This window comes from Dendrobium catenatum, unplaced genomic scaffold (assembly GCF_001605985.2).
Source record: "Dendrobium catenatum unplaced genomic scaffold, ASM160598v2 fragScaff_scaffold_909, whole genome shotgun sequence".
Lineage (NCBI taxonomy): Eukaryota > Viridiplantae > Streptophyta > Magnoliopsida > Asparagales > Orchidaceae > Dendrobium > Dendrobium catenatum.
The window spans coordinates 89,257-107,346 of NW_021319371.1; the positions used below are offsets into that span (position 1 = coordinate 89,257).

The window sequence follows — 18,090 nt, forward strand, 5'->3', positions numbered from 1 at the left end:
TAATTTTGAAGTTTATACTTCAAATATGTATTAAGATTCAAGCCTAATATATGGAATTTTTTATGACATATCAGATATAAAAAATTTAAAAGCTCACAATAGTCCCTCAACTATTCATATATAACCAATTTACATTTTCCAGTAATCATTAAACTATGCAAAATTGATCCCAATTTAACCTTTGAGGTATCATTTGAGATCAATTAATGTTATATAATCGGGCGGTTAAATGTAAGAAATATGATACTCTTAGATAACATCGAGCGTATAAAAATAGTCTGGGAAACTATTTTGAACTCTTTCCCTATTTCTATAGTATAGAGTATTATTCCCATGATTTTTTGGAAATAACCTGACCATATTGAAGACAATTTTAATCAATGATGTCACTGTCTCCTAATATAATACACAATTAGCCTGATTATTATAATACCAAAGTATGAACCGAATACTAAATCTCATTAACCACAAACGTGGAACACACATCATATTGACGTCTTATTCAAATGCCAGTTATAAGATAGGCCGTAAGACACTATTTTATGCAGATTTTTCTCTCATATTGACAAATCTGTCTATTAATTGCTTTATGAAATTGTGCTTATATGATTTAATTCTTCCCGCGTCGCCGTCAACCCATCCTATCGTTTACTTTCGATTGATCAAGAAGAGAAGAAAAGCAAGACATTTCTTTCTCATCTCCATTTAAACTAATTTAGAACTAGAAAAAAAATGATTATGGATAACAGAAGGTGAAGAAGACAGAGAAACTGAACACAGGAGAGATAAGAGGTTAGAATTTATTTATTTATTTAGTTATTATGCAAAGGAGAAACAAAAGAAAATCTATGTTGACTGATGGAGATGGGAATGATTCCCACGTCTATGTTGATAGGAAGGTTGGCCTTCCTCTCTACCACAGAAGCAATTCTGAAGATTCCCTTATCTCTTTCTCTGCGTCTGTTTCTTCTAAATCGTTTTTGCTTTAGGTTCTCTTCTTGCTCTGCAGTCTGCAGAAGGTAAGCTGCAGGCTTCACAACCACCTCTCTCGCTTTCTTAGAACTCTTTTTCTTTTTTTAAATAATCATGCAATGATGATTCGGTGCATTTATAATTTCAGATATGACTGTTTTTTATGTGTTTGATAATTTGCTACAGTATTTGATTTACATTTCAGAGGTGATTTCTGTAGAAAATTTTATTTATGTTAGGAAGATGCAGCTCATTATGTTTTCAAAGATTGCTATCCTTAGAATTATAGAGAGAGTCTCTTGCAAAATAATGGAAAATTTTATAAATTTGTCATCAGAAACTGAAAATAAAAAGAAAATTCAAGCATATCATAAGCAATTTACCGATTGTATTTCACGGTATACTTATTCCCTTTGAAGGACTAAGGAACTTTATGCTGCTTAAATAAAATTTATGATCATGGATTGATCAAAATTTTCATCATTCCATTTGCTGTGCTTTTTATGAGTTATTTTACAAGGTTTATAAATAGTCAAATTACCCTTTTTTCCTATCAGAGTATTGTATAAAGGAACTGAGCAAGAATTCTTAGACATGATCGGAAATTAGAAGTAATTTTAAAGATCAAGGACTATAATTAAAAATTTTAAGCTGGCTAATTGTATTAAATTCTCTACTAATCAAAAGTTGCTTTTCAGATGAATAGTTAATCAATTTATGCAGAATCAATCAAGGTTGAAGGCAGCTAATTAACTGCAAACCATTTTTTAACCCTGCGATTGAGAAGAAACACCTTCATGTTCCTGTATGACCATTGTTTCTGAGAAGATCAACTTCACTGTTATGCAACAGAGCTTTACTTAAATGTATTTTACTTAGATATATAATCAAGCTTGCAGTTTTTTTTTTTTTTTCAGCTTAAAACTTATCAAGACAAACATTTGTGGATTGCATAGATGTTTATATAATCCTTTTTTGAAACTCATGAGCTGATAGTACAAACAGAAACTTTTTTATTTTGCATACTATATATATTTTGCTTGTCAGAGAGCCAATTTTTAAGCTCTGTATAATTTATATATACATAGATTAACAGCACCTGGATTAATTAAAATGTTTCAGATAGCTATTAGTCTGATTTAGGCACCAATTACTGATATATTGTTAGCTATTATTTGCATAGCCATGGGTATACATTAGTTATCCATATAGGAAATTTTAAATTGAAGTCATCCATTGTTCTTGTCTCTAAAAAATATAAGTTTTTGTAACAGCTAACCTCATTTTTCCTCCTTCTGGTTCAGGCGGTTTGCTTCCATTAGTTAGAACTCTTTATTCAGAAAGAATAAAAACATTTAATTTAAATGAGCAATCTTAAGCTGGGAGTAGAAGTTGTCAGTGCTCATGACCTCAATCCAAAGGATGGCCATGGCTCCTGTAATCCCTGCGTTGAGCTCCATTTTGATGGCCAGAAGTTTCGAACCACTGTCAAAGAGAACGACCTCAATCCTTATTGGAATGAGCTGTTCTACTTCAGCATCTCTGATCCCTCTTCCCTCCATAATTTAGCTCTCCAGGCATTTGTCTACCATGTAAACAAAAGCGCTCGATCCAAGACTGCTATAGGTAAGGTCCAGATTTCTGGCACCTCATTTGTCCCCCAATCAGATGCGGCTGTCCTCTACTATCCCTTGGAGAAGAACAACGTGTTTTCTAGTGCAAAAGGAGAGCTTGGGCTCAAAACATTTTTAATTGATGATCCCTCTTTGAGGTCTTCCACTCCTCTCCCTGATACTGAATTCTTTCAAGATTATCAGTCTGAAGATGGAATTCCATTTCCAAATTCAACTTCTAGATATAGAGAAAGCCGACCAGATTCAACAAATACATTCCATCACCTCCCAAGAGAGGAAAGCCAGCATAACTCTTCCGTTTTCACAGTTGATGAGATGAAGTCAGCTCCTCAAACACAAGCAAGATTTTTCTCTCCTTCTTCTTCACAACAGCCATTTGAGTTCCAGCTCAAAGAGACAAGACCAATACTTGGAGGAGGACAGGTTGTAGGAGGTAGAGTGATCCCCGGAGAGAAGCCAACCAGCACATATGATCTTGTTGAGAAAGTTGAGTATCTCTTTGTTCGGGTTGTAAAAGCTCGAGATTTACCATCCAAGGACATCACAGGAAGCCTTGATCCCTATGTAGAGCTGAGACTTGGAAACAACAGAGCGAGAACCAGACACTTCGTGAAGAATCAAAACCCAGAGTGGGATGAAGTTTTCGCCTTTCCCATCGAGCGGCTTCAATCTTCAGTCCTTGAAGTTTTGGTTAAAGACAAGGATGTTATCAAAGATGATTTTGTTGGAATGGTGACCTTTAATCTTACGGATCTCCCTCGACGAGCACCTCCTGATAGTCCATTGGCTCCAGAGTGGCACTGGATGGCTGATGAGAAGGGAGGAAAGGCGAAAGGAGAGCTTATGTTAGCAGCATGGATTGGAACTCAAGCTGATGAGTGCTTTTCCATTGCTTCACATACAGATTCAACGGCAGGACCAACTGGTTCTTTACTCAATTCACAGATTAGATCAAAGGTTTATCATTCACCAAGGCTTTGGTATGTCAGAGTTAATATCATTGAAGCACAGGACATCATAATAGCTGACAAAACAAGGTTTCCAGAAGTGTTCGTGAGGTGTCAGATTGGAACTCAGGTTTTCAAAACCAAGCCAATCCAGGCAAGGACTATGAGCCCTTTATGGAATGAGGAATTCATGTTTGTTGCTGCAGAGCCATTTGAAGAAACCTTGCTTCTCACAGTATTTGATCGTGTTGCTTCAAACAAAGAAGAAATCATTGGTCGAGTTCAAATACCACTTGCCACTGTAGAGAAGCGTTGGGATAATAGAGAAATTGACACAAAGTGGTACATTCTGGATAAGCATGGTGTAACTGAAGAAGACAAGGAAAAGAAAAAAGACAAGTTTTCCAGCAGACTTCATTTAAGAATCTGCCTTGATGGTGGCTACCATGTGCTTGATGAATCAACTCATTACAGCAGTGATCTAAGACCAACAGCTAAGCAGCTATGGAGGCCATCAATTGGGTTACTTGAGCTCGGAATCCTAAATGCTGATGGTCTCCAACCCATGAAGACAAGAGAACGGAAAGGCAGCTGTGACACTTACTGTGTGGCTAAGTATGGCCAGAAATGGGTTCGAACTCGCACTGTGTTAAACAACTTAAGCCCAAGATACAACGAGCAATACACATGGGAGGTTTATGACAATGCCACTGTTCTCACAGTGGCTGTGTTTGATAATTCCCAGCTTGAAAAGGGCGGTGATGAAAACAAAGATGCCAGAATTGGCAAAGTCAGGATTAGACTCTCAACTCTTGAGACAGGGAGAGTTTATACTCATTCATATCCTCTCCTTGTTCTTCATAACTCTGGCTTGAAGAAAATGGGTGAGCTTCATCTAGCAATCAGGTTCTCATCAACATCACTTCTCAACACAATGTTAATATACACCAAGCCACTACTGCCAAAATTACATTACCTTCAGCCAATATCCATGATGCAGCTCGAAATTCTTCGCAACCATGCAGTCCAGATTGTGGCTTTAAGGCTAAGTAGAATGGAACCACCATTGAGAAAGGAAGTTGTAGAGTACATGTCAGATGTGGAATCACATCTATGGAGCATGAGGAGAAGCAAAGCCAACTTCTCTCGGCTCATGTCGGTTTTCTCTGGAATAATTGCTGTTGGAAGATGGTTCAGTGATGTTTGTTACTGGAAAAATCCTTTAACAACTGTGCTGGTTCATATCCTGTTTGTAATGCTTGTTTGCTTCCCTGAGCTTATAGTGCCAACGATTTTCCTTTATTCCTTTCTGATTGGAATGTGGAATTATAGACTCCGGCCACGCCATCCTCCGCATATGGACACAAAGATTTCACGGGCTGATTCAGTGCATCCTGATGAGCTTGATGAGGAATTTGATTCATTTCCTACTACCAGAAGTCCGGATTTGGTAAGGATGAGATATGACAGGCTGAGGAGTGTGGCGGGGAGAATACAGACAGTTGTGGGGGATATTGCGACTCAAGGGGAAAGATTGCAGATGTTGTTGAACTGGAGAGATCCAAGAGCAACGGCTATATTTTTGGTGTTTTGTGTTTGTACAGCAATGGTTCTTTATGTTACTCCATTCTCAGTGTTGGTTGTGGTTTCTGGTTTTTATATGATGAGACATCCGAGGTTCAGGCATAAAATGCCATCTGCAACCATAAACTTCTTCAGGAGATTGCCTGCAAGAACAGATTCTATGTTGTGAGATGGAATTTTGATTGAAGAAGCTTCTATTATCAGTTTAGCTGTTTTTTTCTTAAACTAATTTAAATTGATGGCTTTCTATGTTGTTTCCATCAGATGATCTGGAACAACTATGGTGGCATATAACTGTAGAATTTCATTGCAAGAACAAGTTAAGTTCCGATGAAAGAATTTCTTATGCAAATTTAGTATATGCAGATCAATCTTATTTTGGCGAGTTTTTTTGGGAGGTTTTTGGAGATTTCCGAGTAAATTTTGATTGCCATAGATAATTGCAATACTGACAATTGTAGAATTACTGGCGACAAATGGTTCTTGAGTTTAGTTAGTTGGTTCATACTTCAGACTGAAACCACATTAAATACTTCGGCAGTTTTACCATTTTTATCATGTAGTCCAACATTTAAATGCATACTTCAGACTGAAACTACATTAAATATAAAATGACATGTAGCACTAAGTACAAATAAATTTAAAAAGTGGAGAATTCATAGAGCAAATTCTGAATGATTAGGATAAAATTTATGATAATGATGATGATTGGGGGCCATCGATTAGCTCACCTATGATGATTGCATCATGTTTATACACATGTCTAGTAAATATCTAAGGTTGACTCAATTTAATTGGACATGCATTTGTTGACCCATATTCTAAAGGCGTGCGAAAGAAAGATGAAATCAGCAATTTAAGCGATGTGCATCGGCACGGTGCATCACTTGAATTGTCAAATGACCTCTGATTGCAAAACGGACTTCGCCGTTGCAATTAGAGCATCGAATTCCCCTCGCAATCAAATCGAGCTAAAATGGTCAAAGTTGACAACCAACACCCAAAATTGATGCACAATATTGCCCCAACGATGCCCAATTGTGAAGTGGATTTCGTCGTTGCATTCGAAATGCCAACATTATTCAAAATCATTTATAATATTGCCCACTGAAATCCGGCTGTAGAAATCGGTGCAAATCGCGAGGCAACAATGCATAACCCGAGGCGTGGAAATTTTGCCTCATTCTCGTCACCTCCATGATATTATTATTATTATTATTATTATTATTATTATTATTATTCAATAATAATAATAATAATAATAAATTTAATCAAATCTTAAATTACCTCATATCCTGTCAAAGAATCCCATAGATCGGGCTGAAATTTCTAGAAATCCGATCCAAATCTCTGCCGGAGCAACTCAGGTAGCTTCCCGTGAATCCCGCGTCTCAATCTCATGCAAGCCCAACTTCGTCGTTGAGAGGCAATCAAACGAGAACTTCATTCATTTTTGTTTTTTTCACTCCACGAGCTCTTCAAATCCCTCCTCTCTTTCTACGTCGCGTAGAGAGACCCAACCGATCTGCACAGCAAAACTCCTCACACGAACAACCATCCCCATACAGCCGCAGCTCCCTTGCTCTGGTTTCCCCTCTGTTGTTCAAAGAGATCCATGCTTCGAACCACAAGAAAATTCTGAAACTCCACTTGCAGCAAACCTCCTCACAGTCATCCAATTCTCTTCCCACAACCTTCTCTCGAAATCCACAAACACCTCATGTAAATCTTGATCGTCTTAATACCGCATATAGCCCCGAATCTTTCCTTTTCCTGTGCCAAATACCACAGCTCTCAAACCTCTGCATCGATTTCCCTCTCAGTCTCAAATCTCTCTACTTCCCTGCCGATTCCAGCCAAACTCCATGACATCACTCGTTATCATCTTGCCGCTAACAACCCCGATCCCTTCCTCTTGAGCTACAAAATGCCTCCGATCAATCCCTTTGTTTTTTTTCTAAACAATGTTTGCTAAAGCCTCAAATCCCAACCAACACACATTCCTCCAATCCCACCTTCCTGCCGAGCTACGTGATTCGATTCACCGTCTAACCTACAGATACACTTACCTGACCCCCTCAATCAACCTAGCCACCTACTACTCTCTGTGTTCCAGAAGAAATTATTATGTATGTCAACACAGCTTACCTTCTAAAAGCCAATCAGGTGCAGCCACATCATCCGGTACAAAGCAATACCGAGCTTAGTACCGAGATCGGTACCGAGCAGTACTGAGATGAGTAGGGGTGATGTGAGCATTTTCATTAGGCTCTGCACGGCATTCGGTCTCCGTACATAATAACTCATCATGTTTTTGTTCCAGCAACTTGCAACTCCCCCTCATAGCTACAGTTGAACCTAATCCCCTCCAAACATCTCTCTCTCTCTCTCTCTCTCTCTCTCTCTCTCTCTCTCTCTCTCTCTCTATTATTATTATTATTTAGTAAAGAAAGTGAGAAAAAATAATAAAAGAAGGAAAAAAAAAAGAGAAGAATTTTTTTGTGACTTTCATCGATGGTGTCCCGCCAATGTCCTCGACACCATCGTTGCCAGTCTTCTTGTTAAGGTATAAATGTCCCTAAAACTCAAAAGCTCCAAATACAGCTTTCAGCGCTCGTAGTGCACCACCCATATATGCTCTTTGAAGTGGGGTGGGAGGGAATCCAGTGCGGCGCATGTGGCAAGGCAGGTAGGCCCATTACACACTCTTTGTAGTGTGGCAGGGACAAACCTAAGAATTTGTGTATATACCGTCATGCTAGCGGGGGAAAATTACATTTCCAAACATGTAACTTGATGACCCATACACACTCTTTGTAACGCAGTGGGATTGATGAACCACAACCGTGGTGTTTCCCAAACACCTACCATACATGCTCTGCATAGCGTGGTGGGAAGGCCTAACTCCACAAATTTCTTCTAAACGGAGGAGATATCGGGAGGCTATCAAATTTTTTAATGAATAGAGAATCTGAACTTAAGCAAATCGACGGTGTAGGGGATAGAACTTATAAATACAAGGAACAGAACTTCACTGAAAATAGGAAATCAAGCTTAATATTTAACATAAAAAAGTGGAAACCATAAAATGATAAAAATCAAATGCAAGCATACAGACAAGAGACTCATGATGAACAAAACCCTTTGTGCACATTAATGATGAATAAGGGATTTAATTAAATTGCATAATTCAACTAATCGCAAATCAACATTCACAAATAGCACAAGCAAATGTGCATGATGTAGCAAATGATGAATGTAAACATCCATTAATGGTTTAGCCTTAGATGAGAATCAAGGACCCTTTATGCACACAGCAGTTCACGTGAAAGTACTAACAAGCGACAAGCAATGAGTGTAGTAACGCCTTATAATCGACATAAAAATTAAAAGTGAATATATTTAGCCTTGCAAGCAATAAAATTAGAGGGAATATATAATTTGATTTGCAATCAGATGTACAAAGTCCCTAAATAATACTATAAGCGACATATGAATGACGACATTTAATATATAATGTTCACATAAGTCATGTAGGAAAATACAATGATCCCTACAAGAAGCAATAATAGATATATTGCAAGGACTGTCGATCTTCTATAAATGTAGATATTCACAAAACATATCATCTACAAGTGAGGGAAACATAGCTGCAGTACATACAAACACCCCCGAAACTACTGTAGTAAGAGGTAGTGAATGTCATAGAACTCTTACAGTCAATAATCTCTCATTAACAGACATGCAAGAATATGCTTGTGAATAAAACATAGAGATACAAAATGAATGTATGACATTCTTATAATCGACGTCAACCAACTTGCAAAAATGTTTTCTGTACCTCTATAAGTGATCAAGATCGACGTACGATAAATGAGAAAGACTCCTTTCAAATACAGATGAAAGGGTGAGTGCAATGAACACAATTCACTGGAATCCAACATTAAATGAGCATACTAGCCCTCTTGTAAGAAATAATGATAGGTACGTTGTTGGTGGGATGGGTCATGTGAATTTAAATATAGACCCAAAATGTTATTATGGGCTCCGAAAATTCAACCCCGACCTCCCCTGCTTGCTTTCTTTAGGGGAAATTTTAACGGTATTAAGTTATGGGGTAAATTTTGGGAAGGTAGATGGGTTTGGAGATAAGACACTACCCAGAGATTTAACCCTCATTTTGCGAGGACTTTATGATCTGAGTTCTGGTTTCCTATAGGTGCAAGACCCTATAGTTAATTACTCCTAATAATAGGAGATAACTTTCAATTAAGGCTAGTTGTTAATCAGATATGTAGAAGTATGTGTTATCTAGCATATAGTAGTAACATGGGTTAATGTATTTAAAAATGCAAAAAGTTTGATATATAAAACTGGAAATTTCACCATATTGTACTTAAAGCGGATGGTTGGGGAATAGATGATGGATCCGATCAAGATCCCATGGTTCTGTCATCCCGGGTCATCGTGGTCTCTAGTCTATTTAGTCAAAGGAGGTAGTCGACCCAACTTGGTAGAAGGATCCTTGTCGACAGCCATGGGTTACTTCGTCCAATGGGACCTTATAGACTTGTGGTGGATATTTTGCTAAGGGTGAATCCACCTTAGCTAATAGAGGGCTTTGTGCCCTATCGATTATATTCTATTGATTCATATATCAAGGATTTTATGCCACTAAGGAACGTATTAGCTCTGGCCAGAAGTGATATCTCGTGGTGCCATTTGGCGTCAAAACCACTAAATTTAGATGGCCCCATGTCATAACTGTTTATCATGTAATAACATTTGGAAGCTAAACACCGGTCAGAGGACACATACTACGTCTTTATTGGCAGGAGATTGTTTGAGAATAGATCATAGTTATATTTTTGACTAGGCATTAGCTCCATATGAGCCGAAGTAAATTTTAATTTATCCACCCTGATAAACTGTTATAGAGGGTGGATGGATTTTACTTTAAGTGTTTGATAGTATTAAATTTCAATTTTAAATATTTGAATTTGGAATTTTTTGGATATTTGGGATGACATTTTAAATTATTTGGAATGGGCCCTCTAGTTAATATTTGTATTCAACACGACCATCATCAGGGTGTTTGGGGGTTATTTCTATTTGTGGATTGAACCTTATCGACTTTGTCAAGCTATCCATAGTGATTCAGGTTCGTTGCTAACTTCACAATTTTGTTAATGATTTTTCTATGTTGGAGGCCTTGAAGGCCTTATATGAAGATATTAAGTAGATATTTTGGTCGACACTCTGACCGTATATCTTTTTGATATTCGAGCTGTGTCGACTCCTATCTATCCATATAGAAGGATCGGGCTCAAACTATATTCATTTATGGACCCGCATAACATCCCTAGACGTCATGTGTGTACCAATAACACGCTCGCCATGGCCCTTACGGGTGTTTGGGGGTAACCTTTTCATCTCCTACTTACCTGCTAAGGAGGATCAAGGTCAAATTTATTGATCCATGCAGCATCTTTAAATATCACATGTGTTCTCATAACACGCTCATCGGGGCACATGCTAGTTTTAATTATATTTACCCCTTTTGTATATCTATGTGTATATAAATTACGGTGCAAGTATGGGGGCATTTTGAGATATTTAATGATGCTAAGTTATATGGGTGACCACCATTTAAATATAGTGTTCTATTTGGAAGCTCGTACATGCCTTCTATCTGCTTATATACGGGTTGAAGATCTGGTGGCATGTTATAGCAGTTTGTGGATTGAGTTGTTTGCTGCTTTGTACAGGTAGACTGTTGTGCACTACTTATCTCTTTATGTAGGTATATTGTAGTGCACTAACGAATCTCCTGCTTTTGCTTATAATATTGGTATATGCTAATGTTCCTTTATACTTGCTTGTAAATGGTGTACTTATATGTATGATAAATTTTCTACAAAAACCCGCAGGGACTTGAACTTATTATAGTCCTTTGGAATTTTACTCGTGGAAGATTTCTATCATGTATGAAAAATCTCTTACAAGGGCTCATAGGTGTGTTTGCATCTGTTATATTCCTTATGCATTTTTCTACAATCTTTAGTCCTTGTAGTACATCTGATATTGCTGCATGTAGGCAGTTAAATGTATTCATTCACGAACTGAAATTGACTACAGGATACTGCATTTACTAAAGTCTTTTTGCATCTACCCACAGATGGTATATGGTGTTCACATTTGTATTCGAAGATAACTTGTATGTATTGCAGATGTTTTATCCTTGCTTGTAGAAGGCTAATATATTTGACTGATTTTGAGTGGTTATCGACTGTAGGGATGATTTAGCATCCACTGCACATGTCTTCCAGTGCAGCTTGTGGGGACTATCGTCAGCATCCCCAAGATAACTGTCATTGGTTTATAGGGGGATTTGTTGCATTTATAGTTGATTTTTCATCATCACTCTCTTTTTCTATGTTGATTTTGAGAGTATCCTTACAGACACAATGTTCTGATCATCATGGCTTGGATGGAAGTCATAGTATTTATTGCATTAGGTTCATACATGTTTGTAGACAACATTAGCATTATCATCAATTAGAGATTTGTACTTTATGGATGAGTAAGCTTCAACATCACAGATCAATCATCATGACTCAAAAATCCCTATGTAATGAAACCAGAACTTTCACCATTTTCGTGTTGCTTACTAGTTGAATTCCACTTGCAAACTCCTTGCCTTTGTTTATTGTTCATCAAGTTCAAATCAAGTTTATGCTCCAAACTTCTTCTCCAATTTGTAAATTTAAGCTATTGTCATTTTATTCAAACTTTGCATTCTAATTGAAATGGTAATTCCGTTGTTATCATTCAAGACAAATTTTTTATATTCATTTAAGCTCATTTGTATTTGTTTAAGTTTAAATTTAGTCTCTTTAGTGTCAAGCTTAAATTCCTTGGGTTTAAATTCTTTTGCATGAAGTCTCCTATGGTCCAACCCAAGCCTTTTCTTGAGTTCAAATGTCAAAATCCTTATTCATCTCGTTTGATGTTCACATACAAGTCCAAGTCCCCTGTAAGTGTCCATTCAAATTTGAATTTAATATTTATAAGTTCAATTAATGTTCAAATTGAATTAGAGTTTCTTTTATTTGTTCAAGTTAGAGTCCAAGTTCAAGTCCCTTGAAGTCATATTGAGCTCAACCTTTTGTCCTTAACTTGTTTAGTTAAGTTCAAAGCAGGTCCCTTATTCATTGGAAAATCAGGCAGCCTCTCGGCATCTCCCTCATTTAGGGGAAAGACCAAGAGTCATAGCATGCCCGTCATATCAAGAAAAACATGCATGGTCGGTGTCATGGGCGGCCGTAGTCTTCATCATCCACCACACTAAGAAATGCATGCATGGGTCTTTAAAATCACTTGTTTGAAGAAGTAGTTTTTCCCCTTATATGGGTACTTTTTTTTGAAAGCTCTGAGAACAGCTTCTAATAAAGGAGAAGACAGATTATGTAAATCAAATTTGGAGGAAGAGTCAAATGCTGTTATCAATAACAGTATTGAAGAAGTTGCTGGAAATAATATGCTGGAGCAAGTCATTACTGATGGCACAATTCAAATTCCTATTGCTAAAGGTGGGAAGAAAGAAGTGCATTCTGAAGAAGGTTGGAGCTGTGCTGAATTGATCAGCCAGAGAAAGATAGAAGAGGTGGTTGCTGCTGGAAGTGCTGAAGGAATTCCTTCTTTCAAAAACAAATTTGATGCTTTGGGAACTTTGGCTGAAGAAGGGGAGATATTGGTAGAAAATATCACTCCAGTAATTCAATTTCAAGAGGAAATTACAACCCAGAAGAGTTTGCCGAAAGCTACAGATCCTAATAAGGATGGAACCAGATCAATTGAAGATAGCTCTTCAACTTTTAAAAAGAAAGGCATGAAACAGTTGAAAGGCCTAGGACCCATCAATTTGAAGACTAGAAACAGGAAAACGGATAATAATGTTAAGGAGAAGGAGGAGAAATCTTCCCCACTAATCCATCAATGAATTCCATTTTGATTTGGAATTGTAAAGGAGCCAAAAAAAAAAGAAGGCTTCTCTCTACCTCAAGGAGGTGGTGAAAGATCAAAATGTTTTGTTTATCGGGCTGTTAGAAACCAAAATGGGCCCATTTCAACTATATTAAAGTATTTAAGTGCCTTATTTATTAATGACTTGTACTTGAGGTGATGTCAAGTTGCTTTAGGAGTATGCTTCTCATAGAAATGGAGACTCCTTGTTGAAGACCTGTTTAGGCGGTAAAGCTAACAGGAATTCTAGAGAACAGAGAAGAAAATAAAAAACTATTCATTTCAATCTACCTAAACATTACACCACATAGCCGTATATATAGGCTTACATTACAGTAATCAACAAATAGAAAATGTACACGTTGTAATAACGTTTTAAGAATCGTCCTTTCTTGATTTGGAAGCATCTGGATGTTGAGTCTTTAATATCCCTTTGCAAGCTGATGAGTCGAAAGGAGTTATCAGCTTGGAGATGAGGAATTTGAATCTTGATAACGGTAGAGCTTTGGTAAACAAATCTGCTAATTGATCTTTGGAGGAGATGTGGTGAACTTGAATACTTTGATTCTTGATGCATTCATTTATGAAATGACAATCAATTTCTATGTGCTTTGTGCGGGCATGATAAACCGGGTTGTTAGCTAAAGCTATAGCAGACGTGTTGTCACAATATAGAATAGTAGGTACGTTTTGTGTTATGTCTAATTCTTGTAGGAGACGACGAAGCCAGTTAATTTCTGTAGTGGCAGAGGCAATGGCCCGATATTTGGCTTCAGTTGAGGAACGAGCAATGGTGGATTGCTTTTTAACACTCCAAGAGATAAGCGTGTCTCCTAAAAAATTGCAATAACCTATTGTAGATTTGCGATCGTGTTGGTCTCCCGCCCAGTCCGAGTCGGAATAAGATCGTAGAGTTAGAGACGATCCTGAGAGAGTTATCCCAACCTGAGTAGTGCCTCGTATGTACCTTAAAATTCTTTTGAGAGCATCAAAGTGGGAATTAGTGGGTTGATGCATGTGTTGACATGCTTTATTGACAGCAAACGTGAGATCCGGACGTGTAAGTGTAAGGTACTGTAAAGCTCCAACCAACCGCCGGTATAGTGTGGGATTTGAAAAAACTGTTGTTTTGGTTTCGGAGCTAGTCTTGACTGTGATCGGGGAGGCCACGGCTTTGCAGTTTAGCATCCCAGCTCTGGCTAGTATCTCTGTGGTATACCGTGACTGATGCAATAGTAATCCGGAAGCTGTAGTCTCCGCTGTAAGTCCTAAGAATTGGGTAAGAGATCCCAGGTTCCTCATGTTAAACCGTTGATGTAGTTTGTCCAGTAATTGGTTGATGGCAAGAACATTGTTACCCGTTAGAATAATGTCATCAACATAAATTAAAACATAAATTTTAGACTGATCCTTTTTATATATAAGTAACGATGGGTCAGAGTGACTAGCAGTGAACTCACATTGATGTAGAAATTCTGTGAGTGTCTCAAACCATTGTCGTGGAGCTTGCTTGAGCCCATACAATGCTTTCTTCAATTTGCAAACATGTGTAGTATGATTTGCATCAGTGAACACTGGTGGTTGTTTCATGAATACTTCTTCTGTTAACTTACCATGTAAGAACGCATTTGATACATCTAATTTATGTATTGGCCATTTGTGATGTAAAGCAAGAACTATCATAACATGAAAAGTAGGTATTTTTGCCACCGGGCTAAAAGTGTCCGTATAATCAATACCATATTCTTGATTGTAGCCCAATGCTACTAGACGAGTTTTATACCGCGAAATCATGCCATTCAAATTAAATTTGGTGCGATACATCCACTTACACCCTAGAACATGCTGATGTGGTTGAGACGGAACCAGTTCCCAAGTGCCTTGGGATTATAAAGCTTGAAATTCTTGGGACATAGCCATGCGCCAATGTTCAGTTTTGATGGCTTGAGTGTAAGAAGTGGGATCGGGTTCAGTGATTTGGTGAGTGAGATCAAAAATAGTTTTGGGCTTAAGGTTCCTGGTTTGGAGTCTGGTCTGCATTTTATGTTTGACAGGAACCAGTTGAGCAATAGTTCTAGGAGACGGCATGTCCTGAGTGGGAGTTTGGCTGGATATAGAATTTGAAGCTGGGACGTTAGGCTCAGGTGTAATGGAAGGTGGAGAATTTGGATTCGGTATTGTAGGTAAGCTGGAAGTAGGAACCAGTAAAAGGGGAGGGAGATAGGTGCTAGTAGAATGACTGACAGTTTGCTGCATTGCAGTCTGTTGCTGGAAAGGGAACTTGTTTTCAATAAAAATGACATGACGGGACGTGTAAACACGATTCGTGCTAGGGTCTAGACACCGATAACCTTTTTGTTGAGACGCATACCCTATAAAAACACAAGGTATGGATAAAGGTGAGAGTTTTGATCTGGAATATGGTCGTAACCAAGGGTAACATAAACTTCCAAAAGTTTTGAGATGGGTATAAGAAGGCAATCTGTTGTATATTTTTTCGAAAGGTGTTTTATGATTAAGAGTGGCTGTGGGTAACCTATTTATAATGTGTATGGCAGTGTGCAAGGCTTCTACCCAAAGCGACGAAGGAACATTGGAATGAATTAAAAGACTACGAATGGTTTCAAGAATGTGTCGGTTCTTACGTTCGGCAACCCCATTTTGTGCCTGAGTGTACGGACAAGTGTATTGATGTTGTATTCCCTTATTTTGGCAAAACATACGAAACACGTTATTCATGTACTCCCCTCCTCCATCAGTACGTATGATTTGCACATTTGTGTTAAACTGGCATTTAACCACTTTATGAAATAGGATAAACTTTTGTAGAACTTCATATTTCATAGTAAGTGCAAAACCCATCAAAACTTGGAAAAATCATCTATAAACGTAACAAAATAATGAAAACCATACAACGAGATCGTAGGGGAAGGACCTCACACATCCGAATGTACTAAAGCAAAAGGAATAGTAGAAACATTAGTAGAAACAGGAAAAGCTAACTGATGGCTTTTAGCCAAATGACAAGTGTTGCAATTAACAGAAGAAACTAGATGACATTTCTTGAAAGAAATAGGTAAATGCTGTAAGATAGAATGAGCTGGATGTCCCAATCTTGAGTGCTACAAATCCGGAATGGTTTGTACCGATATCAAAGCCAGATCCGTGGGAGGATTCGTTGACCGAACCGAATATAGCCCTCTATGACAAGGTCCTTGTAGAAGTATTCGATTGGTCTTCAAATCCTTGATTTGATAACCATGAGAAGTAAAAGAAACAGTGCAATTATTGTCACGAGTAATTTGAAATATGGACAACAGATTAAATGAAAGATTCGAAACATGGTGAATGTTTTTGAGTAGAAGATTACCTGTGGGCGTTGGTAGAAGCCCGTTACCTGTATGGTGAATAGGCAGTTGATGTCCATTGCCGATGGTGACTTGGGAGGATCCAGTATAAGGTTCAGTATGATTTAGTTGTGAGGAATCGGAAGTTAAGTGGGTAGACGCCCCACTGTCCAAGAACCATTCGGACGGGTTTTGCTGTTCCGCTGAGCCGAACAAGGCAGATGAAGGCGCATTTGCAGTGTAATTGAGATCACTGCGATGCCAGCATCGTTGAGCCGAGTGACCAACCTTGAGGCAAATTTGACATGTAACATTACGATAGGGATTGTTGGTACCACGACCAGTTGAGTTTCTTGGTCCTCTGCCCCGCCGGCCACGAGCATTGTTATTTCGTCCTTGTCCTCTTCCATGATTAGCCGCTAACGCCATCGTAGAGTCTGTTAGTTGAGTGGTCTGAAGTTCTTGAGAGATTTCTTGAAGAATATTCTGCTCTTCAGTGCACAGCAGACTGTAAAGATCATCCAATCCAATGGGTTGAAGATTAGTTCGTATTGCAATCTTGAATGACTGGTAGGTGGCTGGAAGTCCATTCAGTGTATAGAGGATGACGTCTTCCGGATCTATATGACTTCCAGCCGCAGCAATGGCATCCACTTTGGCTTTTATTTCTAACAGATATGTTGTCATGGTTTTATCACCCTTTTTGAGATGATGTAGGTCATTTTTAAGTTGAATGACCCGAGAGCGGGTGTTGGATTGGAGACGAAGATTCAAGGTATTCCAGATTTCAGAACAATGTGTTAGAGATAACACATAAGGTAAAATTGTCGGAGAAATTATCGAGCACAGAGCAGACGCCAGGTGTTGATCCGTGAGTCGGAAGCTGGCCTCCGAGTAGACTGAGTAGGATGTAGAAGATTCATCCGTGGAGGCAGACACAGCTACTGTGCCATCCAAGAATCCTTTGAAATCATTAGCTGTGAAGACTTTTTCCACCTGGGATTTCCAGAGCGGAAAGTTCTCGGCGGTGAGAGTAGAAGGGATGAGATTCTTGATGTTGCTGATCAAGAACTTGAGTTGAGGGGTGATAATAGATTGAGAGGTCACAGCAGAAATCACCGTGGTAGATGTTGAGGAGTGCAAAGCCATGGTTTCGTCAGGGAAGGGGACGCACTCGACCAGAGGAGAGACGGGAAGAACAAGAGAAGACAAGACAAGAAAAGAAAACTAGGTACACGAAGTGTACCTCTCTGATACCATGAAGACCTGTTTAGGCGGTAAAGCTAACAGGGATTCTAGAGAACAGAGAAAAAAATAAAAAACTATTCATTTCAATCTACCTAAACATTACACCACATAGCCGAATATATAGGCTTACATTACAGTAATCAACAAATAGAAAATGTACACATGTATCAAGATTTGTAATAACGTTTTAAGAATCGTCCTTTCTTGATTTGGAAGCATCTGGATGTTGAGTCTTTAATACTTATAAGCTGTGTTGTTCTTGTGAACTCTTGAGACTTCCTTGAGAGTTGACTCCTATATGACTACATTACCCAGTTGAGAACGATTTCCTTG

At 38.3% G+C, this 18,090-nt stretch overlaps 1 protein-coding gene across 4 annotated transcripts; it reads left to right on the forward strand.

Annotated features, from left to right (window-relative positions):
- Positions 1–682: 682 nt before the first annotated feature.
- On the forward strand, positions 683–5,530 carry LOC110094258 (FT-interacting protein 3). 4 transcript variants are annotated; one of them, XM_020819453.2, is made up of 2 exons: positions 683–792; positions 2,277–5,530. In XM_020819453.2, the coding sequence occupies exon 2, from the start codon at positions 2,337–2,339 to the stop codon at positions 5,304–5,306; it is 2,970 nt and encodes a 989-aa protein (XP_020675112.1). In that variant the 5' UTR covers positions 683–792; positions 2,277–2,336; the 3' UTR covers positions 5,307–5,530. The 4 variants fall into 4 exon arrangements, with proteins under 4 accessions (XP_020675112.1, XP_028553129.1, XP_028553128.1 ...); XM_028697296.1 differs by lacking the exon at positions 683–792 and adding an exon at positions 872–1,010 and having other exon boundaries at positions 2,275–5,530; XM_028697295.1 differs by lacking the exon at positions 683–792 and adding an exon at positions 1,026–1,838.
- The last annotated feature ends 12,560 nt before the right edge of the window (positions 5,531–18,090 follow it).

Bases quoted from the DNA above. Each gene is read 5' to 3' on its own strand.
- LOC110094258 (XM_020819453.2), top strand. From the start codon at position 2,337: ATGAGCAATCTTAAGCTGGGAGTAGAAGTTGTCAGTGCTCATGACCTC.